At 44.1% G+C, this 12,148-nt stretch overlaps 1 protein-coding gene across 4 annotated transcripts in view; it reads right to left on the bottom strand.

Moving 5' to 3' along the window:
- The window catches only part of HERC2 (HECT and RLD domain containing E3 ubiquitin protein ligase 2), a 154,051-nt gene that overhangs the window by 44,222 nt on the left and 97,681 nt on the right, over positions 1–12,148 (bottom strand). For all 4 annotated transcript variants that reach the window (XM_019753190.2, XM_019753191.2, XM_019753192.2 and 1 more), the window contains exons 50-57: positions 11,984–12,109; positions 10,423–10,531; positions 10,170–10,309; positions 9,121–9,311; positions 8,304–8,409; positions 8,130–8,221; positions 4,651–4,826; positions 1,167–1,278 (exon numbers count right to left, since the gene is read on the bottom strand). In XM_019753190.2, coding sequence (XP_019608749.2) covers positions 1,167–1,278; positions 4,651–4,826; positions 8,130–8,221; positions 8,304–8,409; positions 9,121–9,311; positions 10,170–10,309; positions 10,423–10,531; positions 11,984–12,109 — 1,052 coding nt within the window. The remainder of the gene's footprint in view (positions 1–1,166; positions 1,279–4,650; positions 4,827–8,129; positions 8,222–8,303; positions 8,410–9,120; positions 9,312–10,169; positions 10,310–10,422; positions 10,532–11,983; positions 12,110–12,148) is intronic.

The following is a 12,148-nucleotide window of genomic DNA, read 5'->3' as shown; positions in this document are numbered from 1 at the left end:
TGACTGCTGAAGGTGGCACGGGGACACCAGGGCTCAGGTCCCTGCTCTTCCCATGTGGGCACATTGCCTCCACAGTAAGAGGTGAAAGGTGAGCTACATCTGTGCAAACATCTGGGAAGCTACATCTTATCTCAGGTCAGGTCCTGCTCATTCTTATTGAGTCTGACACCCCTAAGAAATTATGCACTTAAATTTCCCATTGTAGATGCATGTGATTTCATTCAAAATTCTTAAAGCCCCTAAGAAACCTTTACAATTCCCACATGACAGAAATTATCAAACAGTCACCACTATGGGGGAAGAAAGGGCTCCATCACAGCACAGGGCGCCCAGCCACCCTCTACAGGCAAACTCCACGGGGCCATGTGCCTCGGCTCCCCTAGACAGCCCTCCACAATCACCACCGACTCCCAGTTCGCTGCCCCCTGCCCACCTCCAAGTGGGGTTCAGGGCTGTTCAAATTAAGACAAAAACGTGTTGTGCTTGAACGGAGAGACTTAACGTAAACCTTCTCACTTTCCTTCCCAGCTTCTCAACAAAGCAGGTAACAAGGGGTCTATGTGGTGACGTCTCCCACAAGACCCAAAGGGAGCAGACGCTCATCTGAAAAGAAGCTGCTTCCAGGCACTAAAACCTGGAGGAGTCTGTTCTGTGGCTCGGCAGGTAGGAGACACAGACACGGAATCCAACCCTCATTCAGAGGCAGCCTCTGTCCTGTCTACTCTACGTCATGTCTCCTTCGTCTCTGTACCTCTGCGGCATTTTCTACACATTATTTTTTCATGGTGGGCAAAAATGTTTATTGTAGTGAAGGCAAGATAAATATAATTAAGAGTCTGTAATTGTCATCTCTGTGCTTGTCAATCTTTTCAAAAGGGTATTTTCTAAGTTTATAAAACAGCAATAATGCAACTACACCTACAATGTACTCTTTTCCCAAAACAGAGGCTTTTCGGAAACTAAATTTGATAATGTCTGTGGGTTCATATCAAGAATTACTTTAGCAAAGTCAATTTGATTAAAAGACAACACAGAAGGTAAAACCATTGTAAAAACTTCCAAAGAGGCCTGGCTGTTGCAGGGTCCCTCTCAGCCAACAGCACCAGCAAAGGTCCTCCTCAGGCACGTGGTGACAAGTGGCACCGGGACTTCAGGCGGGGGCGTACCTTAGAGCCTTTCAGCCCGCCCAGCTGGTCCTTGTCATTCAGTCCCCACACAAACACTTTGGTTCTTATGCTGGCCGCCGATTCCAGCCCCGCAGCCTTCTTTCTAATAAGGCTAACCAAGAGAAATGAAGAGAAACACAGGTCATTCAGCACAAACATTTCAGAGGTGAAAGGAAAGCACCTCACACACACAGCTTGCTGGTTACTATCAGAAACTCTTCAAGTTCTGTTTTAATACAGTCAAGCCTCAAGCACATACAGGAATAGTATGCCAGAGGGTCACAACTTTAATGCAGCACGCTACTTTTCAATGTCTTTCATTTTTGTGGAGACCGTTTGTGACACACCATGCAGTCGTTTCTCCCCATATGCCAAGTTAAACATAACAGCCGTTTTACCAACTCAGAGCAGTTCCCGCCCCTCACCCTGACACACAGCTACGACAGACGTAACTGGAGAAAACATCGGCTAAATGGCCTGGAGTCACCACTGGGACTGGCATTGGGGCGGTACCCCTAAACCTAGACACATGTTTGGTCATTTTTCCACCAAAAGGAATAATAAAGTACCATCTCTGAAGCACTCTAACACAGACACATGTCCCAGAGCAAAATGTGACTTTCTTCCTTTACACCGTCCGCCCAGCACACTGGTCAGCTGGGCTGGATATCCCCACATGCCTTTTCTCCCGGGAGGCCTGCTTGTACCCCGGGGCTGGCAGCTGGCACCTGGCACCTTGCTCATCAGTCTCCTAATCTGCCCTCAGTGGGTGGTAAGTGTAATCAACAAAGCACCCCCATTCTTGAACTTGGTGAGTTGAACTTGACAGTGTTAGATTTTCTCGGTTGACAGTATGATGCCAGAGGCTAACGGACTACTTCTTCAGTGTTTGAGGCTTTTGGCTTTTGTGTGCTTTGCTCTGTTTTATAAGTTACGATGGATAACCGAAGGCTCCAGAGACTAAGTTCCAGACAAGTAAGATTTTTTAAAACATGTTATATACTAATGAATATTGACTTTAAGGGATCAAAATTTTATGGTTTGGAGATAAAAATGTAGGGAAGCTCTTTTAACTCATATCAGACACAGGAGAGCAAACATATGCATACTTTGGTTACTTGAAACACCTCGCAACACATGTTTAGCCTAAAATATGTAGCGGACATCAGGAGTGATATCCAGGACATGTAAGGACTGGTACCATTGAAGGGCCCGTGGGCAGCCTGTGTAGGCACACCCTGGCCGGGCCTGCCCTGTGGGAGACTGCCTGGGCACTCACTCCCCTGGGAGGTATTAGCTAATTAATTATGTCTGATAGAAAAAAACACACATTACATTCAGATAGCCAGAATTTCTTTTGTTACTATATTCAATTATGCAAAAATTTCATCAACGAATAAAGCTCAAACTTTTTTGGTTATTTCACACATACAGTAAGTAGCATAAGTACTAATTTTTTAATTTTTTTTTTTAAGATTTTTTTTATTGGGGAAGGGGAACAAGATTTTATTGGGGAACAGTGTCTACTTCCAGGCCTTTTTTCCAAGTCAAGTTGTTGTCCTTTCAATCTCAGTTGTGGAGGATGCTGTTCAGCTTCAAGTTGTTGTTCTTTCAGTCTTAGTTGTGGAGGGCACAGCTCAGCTCCAGGTCCAGTTGCCGTTGCTAGTTGCAGGGGGCACAGCCCACCATCCCTTGCGGGAGTCGAGGAATTGAACTGGCAACCTTGTGGTTGAGAACCCACGCTCCAACCACCTGAGCCATCTGGGAGCTCAGCGGCAGCTCAGCTCAAGGTGCCGTGTTCAATCTTAGTTGCAGGGGGCGCTGCCCACCATCCCTTGTGGGAGTCGAGGAATTGAACTGGCAACTTTGTGGTTGAGAGCCCACTGGCCCATGTGGGAATCGAACCGGCAGCCCTCGGAGTTAGGAGCATGGAGCTCTAACCGCCTGAGCCACCGGGCTGGCCCAAGTGCTAATTATTTTTGACCAATTCATTTTAGTAACTGTTGAATAAGAAAATGCCGATCTATAATCCTTTCTCTGAAGAACTGTGATTTATTGAAGTGAACTGGCATTTTCCTTAACGTGATGCATGCAGACACCATCAGTTTGAACTACATCACACAGTGTAACGTAGATTCTGGATAAGGTAGTGTTATCCATACTATTCTCTTTTCAACTTCCATGCAATTTTCCAAAATAAAACAGGACAGAATCCAAACCCATGTGCCTGGAACCTGAGAACGACCTCATTTGTCACCACAGTTGCCGCCCTTCATGACCAAGAGAATGGTCTAACAGAGTGTGGACTGCTACGTCAAACACAGAAAATGACCAGGGCAGTGGGCAGTGTGCAGCAGAGCTCAGCTGGCACTGGAACCCACCTCCTGTGCAAACCTCTGGGACCCAGCTACACCAGCAATGCAGTGTTAACAGGCAACTGATTTCACAGCTTTTCACGTAGCCATTTCACTTTTGGCAACTTAATAGGAAAATACAATTTATCTGAGGACAGTGATGTGAGTGTACTTAATGCCACTAAAAAATGGTTAAAAAGGGGGCCCAGCCTGGTGGCTCAGGCGGTTAGAGCTCCACGCTCCTAACTCCGAAGGCTGCCGGTTTGATTCCCACATGGGCCAGTGGGCTCCCAACCACAAGGTTGCCAGTTCAATTCCTCGTGTCCCGAAAGGATGGTGGGCAGTGCCCCCTGCAACTAAGATTGAACACAGCACCTTGAGCTGCGCTGCCGCTGAGCTCCCGGATGGCTCAGTTGGTTGGAGCGCGTCCTCTCAACCACAACATTGCCGGTTAGACTCCCGTAAGGGATGGTGCATGGCTGGACCCCCTGCAACTAGCAATGGCAATTGGACCTGGAGCTGAGCTGTGCCCTCCACAACTAAGACTGAAAAGACAACAACTTGAAGCTGAGCTGCACCCTCCACAACTAAGATTGAAAAGACAACAACTTGACTTGGAAAAAAGTCCGGGAAGTACACACTGTTCCCCAATAAAGTCCTGTTCCCCTTCCCCAATAAAGAAAAAAAATGGTTAAAAAGGTACACTTTATGTTATGTATATTTAATCATAATAAATTCTTTACATTTAAAAGTAAGCAATATAATACTCAGCAAAGAAGCCTTAAAACATATGCCACACCACATCATTTCTAGGAAAACACAATTAGGGACAGGGCAAAAAGAAAACTACAAGGATATATACCAACATATTAACCGAACTATTTGAAGTAGAAAAAATAAATATTTTAATTTCCCTTTTTAAATGATATTTTCCTACATACAATGTGTTTCAACAGTAAATATTTCCCTAAAATTAAATCAAGTTATAGTTTTTGAAAAGGCAACTAAAATGTATGAAACATTCCTGTGGGTCCAAAACCACTCTCATTATGAGACGCAGTCTAACTACTTATTTACTGCTGAAGTCAGAATTTTGGAATGAGCACCAGAAAAACCCACATGGCTCTCACCTGCCACTGCTGCCTTTCTCATCTTCCTCCTCCTCGTTATCTGAAGCTAAGAAAGGAACGGCAGCCACGTCCTCCTCCTCAGCACGGATGCGTCCCAGCAGGACGAGCCCATGGATTTTACAGTCAATCCCTGAGCTCCGGCACTGCTTTATTGCAATTTCAACAAACCTGTGGTACTGGACACAAAAACAGTGAGCTGCAGGCTGTGTGGGCCCCAGCACATGAGCCGCCGCAGTGTGGGCAGGCTGCCTGGGATGAGGATTGAGCCCTGTACTGCCATAAGAGCCCTTTCTGCGAGTCAGGCCTGTCTGGTGAGCTCACGATGCACAGGACACTGGTTTGCTTAGAGAAATGAAATACTAGAGAGCATTATGGAATGACTGCGAGCCTTTCTGTCTGAAAGTTTCTTGAACCAAGATGTGTTAAGCAAGAAGTTAAATGTCTGATAGTTCACACAGCCTTCATAATTGTTAAAACATAATAAAAATATCTGAAGATATACAAATTATAGAAAATAGTACAAAGAGCTCTGTGACCCATCACCTACTTGAACAATTATCAACGTATGGCCAATTTTGTTCACATATGCATTATCCTAAGAAAGTTCCAGGCAGCATGTTGTTTGAAAACTTTAGTACGTATCATTGAAATAAGGGCACTTAACAAAGTATCCACATCACACGACAGCTATGGCAGAAGTTCCTTATATCAACTAACATGCCCACTGTGACCAAATTTTCTGGCCAGCTCATAAACATCTTCCTACTTCTGGCAAGAAGACAGCTCCTCGCCACCTGTGCGGTTGTCTGTGAAAGCTGGGGCTCTGTCCTGCGATGCCCACTTCCTACACTGCACTTCACAGCATCCCACCCGCTTCCCATGAACAGATTCATGTGGCAGGAAGCACACACTCTCCCCATGACTTGTGCCTGCTGCAACTGGACCTGCTCCAACCTCCAGGTCTGCCTGTGATGTTACAGGCTGAACAAGACCACTGGGATGCAAAATACATATTGAAATGAAAATTTCTACAGGAAAAAAGACCCCGTTTCTTTCTTCCCTGAGCAAGAAAAGCCAAGAGATTAAGACTCACATGAAACACAAAGTGCAGGTGTTTTCTGAATCATGAGCACACAAACTGACTGCAAAAAGTAGGTCTGGGATAAACGGGGAGACGTAAACATAGGCTGCATGTTGTGTTATATCAACGAATACTTGCTTGGTGTGCTAACGGCACTGCGGGTACATGTTTCAGTCCTTATGAGAGATGAACACTGAAGTACACGCTATTGACATAAAGTCATGTGTAGGACTTGTTTTTGAACACTTCAGGAGAAAAAAAATCAGGGTTGGGGGTGAAGGGAGACAAGGAGGGAGACAGACAGTGAAACACGATTCGCAAAACAGTTGGTAACTGTCGAAGCTGCTGTTGTGTTCATAGGGGATTCAGCATACTTCCTGTTCTTGTTAAGACAGAAGATTTCTGTAATGAGCCATTTTTACAGGAAAGGCAATTCAAGAGAGTCCAGTCACGTCACAGGACAGGAACACCCTAGTTGTTGAGTTGTGGGGAGGGATGAAGAGTGGTTCGTGAGTTCTGATGACCCGCAGTGCTTCGTATTTCTCGTATAGGTGACATACACTGTTTTGTTCTCATCAAATACTACACAATAAATTGTTTTGATGGAAAACCTATTGGATTAAAGTTCACACCTTTTATGAACACAAATCTCAGTCACTGATTTAATTAACTCTGTAGTTAATGTTTACTTAAAATACAAAAATATTCAGGAGTATAATTAAAACATTAAACAATTGTATTCAGTTACCTGGCAATAAGTTAATGATAACATGCACTAAAATTCAATAATATCCTTTATCAGAAAAACGGGCCAGCCTGGTGGCTCAGGCGGTTGGAGCGCAGTGCTCCCGACACCAAAGGCCGCCGGTTCGATTCCCACATGGGCCCTTGAACTGCGTCCTCTACAACTAAGATTGTGAACAACGGCTCTCCCTGGAGCTGGGCTGCCGTGAACAGCTGGAGGTTGATGTGAGCTGCCGTGGGCTGCTCTGTGCTGTCGGGGGCTACCGTGAGCGGCTGGTGGCCACGCTGGCCAGCAGCCATCATGAGTGGCTGGCAGCCGTGAGTGTCCAGCAGCTGATGAGAGCTGCCGTGAGCTGCTGCTGTGAGCAGTTGACCAATGACCAGCGACAGACCGCCTCAGCCGGGGGGAGCACAAGGCTCATAATACCAGCATGGGCCAGGGAGCTGTGCCCTACAACTAGATTGAGAAACAATGGTTTAAAAAAACCGGGGGGGGGGGGGGGGGTGAGGGCAAAAAAAAGAAAAACTCAATATTATCTTTCATTTTAATAATTTGCCAATGTAGTCATTTATTTATACCACTGGTACTAATTAGTAATTAATCAGTCAGTATATCACAATATATGACATTCAAAAATAAATGAATGGTGTCCCACAATTATATTTATGAAGATTAGAAGAAAATAAAACAAAACCTTTGGTGTACACAAGGCTGGACCATCAAATTGGGGACCTCAGGCAAGGAGCTGGTATACCCCCGACACTTTGGATACAAGTTACCAACCTTTCCCCTTGAACACGTTAATCTAATGCTGTGAATCAGCCTCTTCTAAGTAACACACTGGGATTGCCTTGAACTTGTCTGCCCTTATGTGGGCAGACCAAAACAAATAAGTAAAACTCATGAATAGTGAACTACATTTAATAATTTAAAAGTAAACTCACTTATAATAAGCATTAGAGGAATAAAAGATCAATTAATTGATAGCTTTACCCACTCTCATTGTACCAATTAAGTAAGTGTCCTCATGTGACAACAGTACAGGTAGTACAAAAACCTGTCTTAATTTGTATTATATTTTTAAAAAATGTACTAAAATAGTGTTGACATCTGTGTGGAAAGAGTTGAGAGTCTCACTGATCCACGATATAGGGGTATTGTTTAAAAGAACCTTCACTGATTCCTGCAGAATTTTCAAGATATAATAAACTTGGATTTATTGTGAAAGTTACCTTCGTACCAATCGAAACAAATCTATACTCAGCACCTCACGACAAGGTCAGCACCTCATGCCAAACGTGCAGACAAAATGCAACTTCAGTGTCACATGAGTGGTCAAAAACACCGTCGAACACTGACAGACACTTAATGAAAACACTGCTGTGCCAGATGCAAAGAGTGGCCTGACGTGCCTGGCAATGACCTCTGCCAGGGGCATTTACTACGCTTCTTACCTAAGTGGGAATGTAATCTGTTTCCCTTTCAAGCTGATCTGATAAGCAGTAAATTCAAGTTGTGTACATGTCAAATTTTAAAATAAACATCATTAATTAAGGGGTGGAATGGGTTAAATATTAATACAGAAATGGTCAAAAATGTCATGTCACCGTCATCTGCAAACCATCAAAAGGGAACGCATTCACACCTACTTACCTCTGTGCAGTCGTTCAGAAGGGGCACTGTGGTGTCTGTGGGGTTAATATTGATTGTCTTAAGCTCGATTAAGTTATTTAGGGAATTTCCACCTAGAAGAAGAGGGGTCAAGGAATCAGACAAAGGAGTTTTTGTTACATGATAGAAGATCCCTTCTGAATGAACAATCATTACCTGACACCACGACCAGGGACGGCATGTAGCTGCTGTCAGCAGGGTCGACTATCATTTTTAGTCTATAAACCAGAACATCTGGGAACATTTCCAAGCGAATCCAATGCTTTAAAAAAACACATTCACAAGTTAGTACAATTCAGCTACTAAAACAGGATCGCGAAAGTGCAAATCTACAGGAGATTATTAAAACACACAACATGGCCTGAGAGAGAATTTGCTGTGAAGCTGGCAGAAACCAGAGTTTTCTGCCTCATTAATGGCTCATTAGAATGAAGTCCCACTCTAAGCCCCAGAAACGATGTGTTTAGAGTTCTAGTCTAGGGTGGTCCCTTCATACGCACCCAAGAGTGGGTTACAGAAAACACAAGTCGAGAGGGAGAAGCCCCTCACTCCAAGTCTGACCTGCCCACATGGTGTAAGCCACACGTAAGTGCAAGTGTGACAGCATTTCAAAGGCCAACATATTTGCTAGAATGTGACAGAAAAATGTATAACCAGAATAGAATCTGAACTTGTATATTTCCTGTGGGGGAGTTAAAAAAAAAAAAAAAACCCAAAAAACACAACCCTATTACACCCTCTACTAACTGGTCAGTTAGAAAAAAAAAAAAAAAATGTTACCTATGTTGTTTAAAATCTCTAACAATAAAAATCGGATGGTATATTTAAAATAAATATGAACTAAAACATAAAATGAGTCCTGGCAGGTGCCATAACAACATAATCAAGTTGGCTTTCAAAGTTCACTTGGAAGCTCTGAAAGCTAAAGCCATGTGGATGACGTGTTTCTCGAGGTGCCCCCATGTCACACTACCTTTCCCTGCGAGCCAGACGACTGCCAGCAGGGCTCACTGCCATCAATGAGCCGAGAAGCCTGGTTCACGGAGGACGACACGTTCAGATTCTTCACCATCCGGGACCAGCTGTCCAGAAGCATCCCGGGCTGACTGCTGTGACACCGCTTCAGCTGTTTTCCAGAACGGCCACAAAAGATGGCAGACTGTCCTATAATGGCAGTCAAACAGTGTTAGTGTTGTGAGGTAGCACCTTCACAACCAAGAAATAAAGAACATCACACAGTGACGAGCTCCTTTCTTCACGAAAATGGTACGTTTTCAAATTAGAAGAAGCCAGTAAATACCTATAATAGCTTCAAAAAACCCAAGTCAAGATATTTTACACCAATTTATGAGAGGAAGTTCCTACAGTGCTAAGATTTATCCCACATGACTCTCTTGGGCAACATTAAGCTGGGGGAAGTGCAGTAATAGTGACTACGGAAAACATTCTTATTAAAAATGCTTTTGCTGGGCGGCCGGATGGCTCAGTTGGTTAGAGCGCGAGCTTTGAACAACAGGGTTGCCGGTTCGATTCCCACATGGGCCAGTGAGCTGCACCCTCCACAACTAGACTGAAAACAACAAGTTGCCGCTGAGCTGTCAGAGGGGCGGCCGGATCTCTCAGTTGGTTAGAGCGTGAACTCAACAACAGGGTTGCCAGTTCAATTCCCGCATGGGATGGTGGGCTGCGCTCCCTGCAACTGAAGATTGAAAACGGCGACTGGACTTGGAGCTGAGCTGCACCCTCCACAACTACACTGAAGGACAATGACTTGGAACTGATGGGCGCTGGAGAAACACACTGTTCCCCAATATTCCCCAATAAAAGTTAAAAAAAAAATGCTTTTGCAAAAACAAATCTGTAAAGACTTTCTACTTCCATTAACAGCAAATCTGAAAATTCATCTACACCCCTTCTACCCCCGCCCCAGGACAACCGCACGAGGCAGGTGAGACACACCAAGGCGATGAATGACTGTTCCACAGTAATTACCTCATTAAGGACATGACTGGTCTTCCATACCTGGCTCGTTGATCCTGCCAAACGTATGCCTGCTGTTATGTTTTCTGGTCTTAAAACACGTTTCACAAAAGTCGAAGTCATCACAGTTTCTGCATTTGAATCTAGAACCGTTGATAGGAAACATCTGACAGCCATCGCACCTATTTTTAAAACAGCCATTGGATCGATAAGAAAAGGATGAGGTCATCTATTAAACATTCCAAAGACAAGCACTCCTCCCCCACAAGCCTAGCAGCATAAAAATAGAACTCACGTGACCCCAGGATGGACACTAGGCACCAATTCCATCTCTGCCAGCAGCCCAGTCCAGTGGCACTGCTGAGGGAAGTCGACGATGACATCTTTCCCATTGGCACTGAAAGCTAAGACAGAACAGAGACTGCCTGAACCATCGTTGTCACCAATAAAAACCCAACAGTAAAATTTAAACCACACCCAGTCACGTCACATCAAGTCTCTTTTAGAGACATAGTAAGATCCTTCTGGATGAACCGGCACATGATGCCAGTCAGGGATCGGCCTCAGAATAATGCAGGCAGGGATCGTGGGCGATGTGGCCAGGAGTTGGCCACTGCTGAAGCAGGCGTGGAGGGAGACTCATCATACTCTGTTCTCTACTTCTGCATGTTTGACATTTTCCACAATAAGGTTGGTTTGTTTTTAAATACACCGGATCAACACACTGCATTTAGTAACTTAGGGAATAAAAACCACATCCATGATGTTAAAACATCTGCCCTTTGGTGAGAACACTCTGCTGCTCAAAACATTAACCTCTAAAATTTATCTTTGTTTTGATTTGTAAAGCTTGTAATAATCTCTGAAGTAAAGAAAAATATCAAACTAAAGTGAAATGTTAAGTAAGCTGTTTGTTCTTCTGTGGCCTGAGACCCCCCACCGGGCAGTACCAGCACTGTGCCCAGGTCTCATGGCAGCTGCTGGGCAGGAGCAGAGATTCCTACATGGCTCAAGCAAAACAGAACAGATGTCTTTTTGACACTGAAAGAGTTTAAAGATAAAATTAAACTGTGTGCATGTTTAATTATTTCTCATGCAATTGTTAAAATGGTCATACTATACCTTTTAAAATATGCCATTTGTTTGATCTGAAATCTCAGTATTATCACATTAAATATAAACTGAGTAGATTTTTGTGTTTCCAGTTTCTAACTCCCATCACTTGCACATTTCCATTTTTTAAATTTAGTCCTAAATTTTTATAGAGCTAAAAAAAGAGAAAAGCAGCCTCTGACCACACACTCCGACACAGGCCATCAGGTACAACATTTGACAAAACTTCAGACAGACCACCCTGTGACTGACAGATCGAGACAAAAACAAAACCACTCCTCGGCCCATCTGATCAAGTTCAAGTCAATCCAAACGACAAGAACCAGTCACCCCCAGCCTGGCTAACGTGTACACGTTTCCTTGCCAATCACAGCTTCATCCTGGCTCCATTCTTTCTGCCTTCCAGATAATATTTATTAAGATACCCACTCTCAGAATTACTTGCTTTCTTGAACCCTCCCCACAACATCCAGCATAAACCCCATCAGCCCTTTGTGACAGCCGTATATGGACACATCCCGTTTTCCAGGGTATGTGTCCTTCCCAGTCGCAATGAGTCAATGAATCTGACTCTTCAACTACAGTGTGTCCCTGTCCAGAGAACTGACAAGCAAAAGAGCACGATTTATATACCATGAGGCTTTCTTCACACTTGTTTTTCTTGCCCTTGAGTGAAAAAAAAGTGAGTTTACATTAGCTGATGAAAAGCAAACATAGGGATGTTATTGCCTAGGTAAGATTACCTTTCACCACCCCGACGCTCTGATGAGTCACGGATCCCCACTTGTATTTTGGGGTGGTAACTGAGACTTTGACACGAACTTTATCACCAATCTTGATGTGAGAAGGAGAACTTGGTGGAGGATAGCCTAAAGATCCCAGGAATACAGGAATGGTAATCAGCACCC

Source organism: Rhinolophus sinicus, linkage group LG13 (genome assembly GCF_036562045.2).
Source record: "Rhinolophus sinicus isolate RSC01 linkage group LG13, ASM3656204v1, whole genome shotgun sequence".
In the NCBI taxonomy this organism is placed as follows: domain Eukaryota; kingdom Metazoa; phylum Chordata; class Mammalia; order Chiroptera; family Rhinolophidae; genus Rhinolophus; species Rhinolophus sinicus.
The sequence above is the reverse complement of the archived record's forward strand: the minus strand, read 5'-3'. Positions and strand labels throughout refer to the sequence as shown.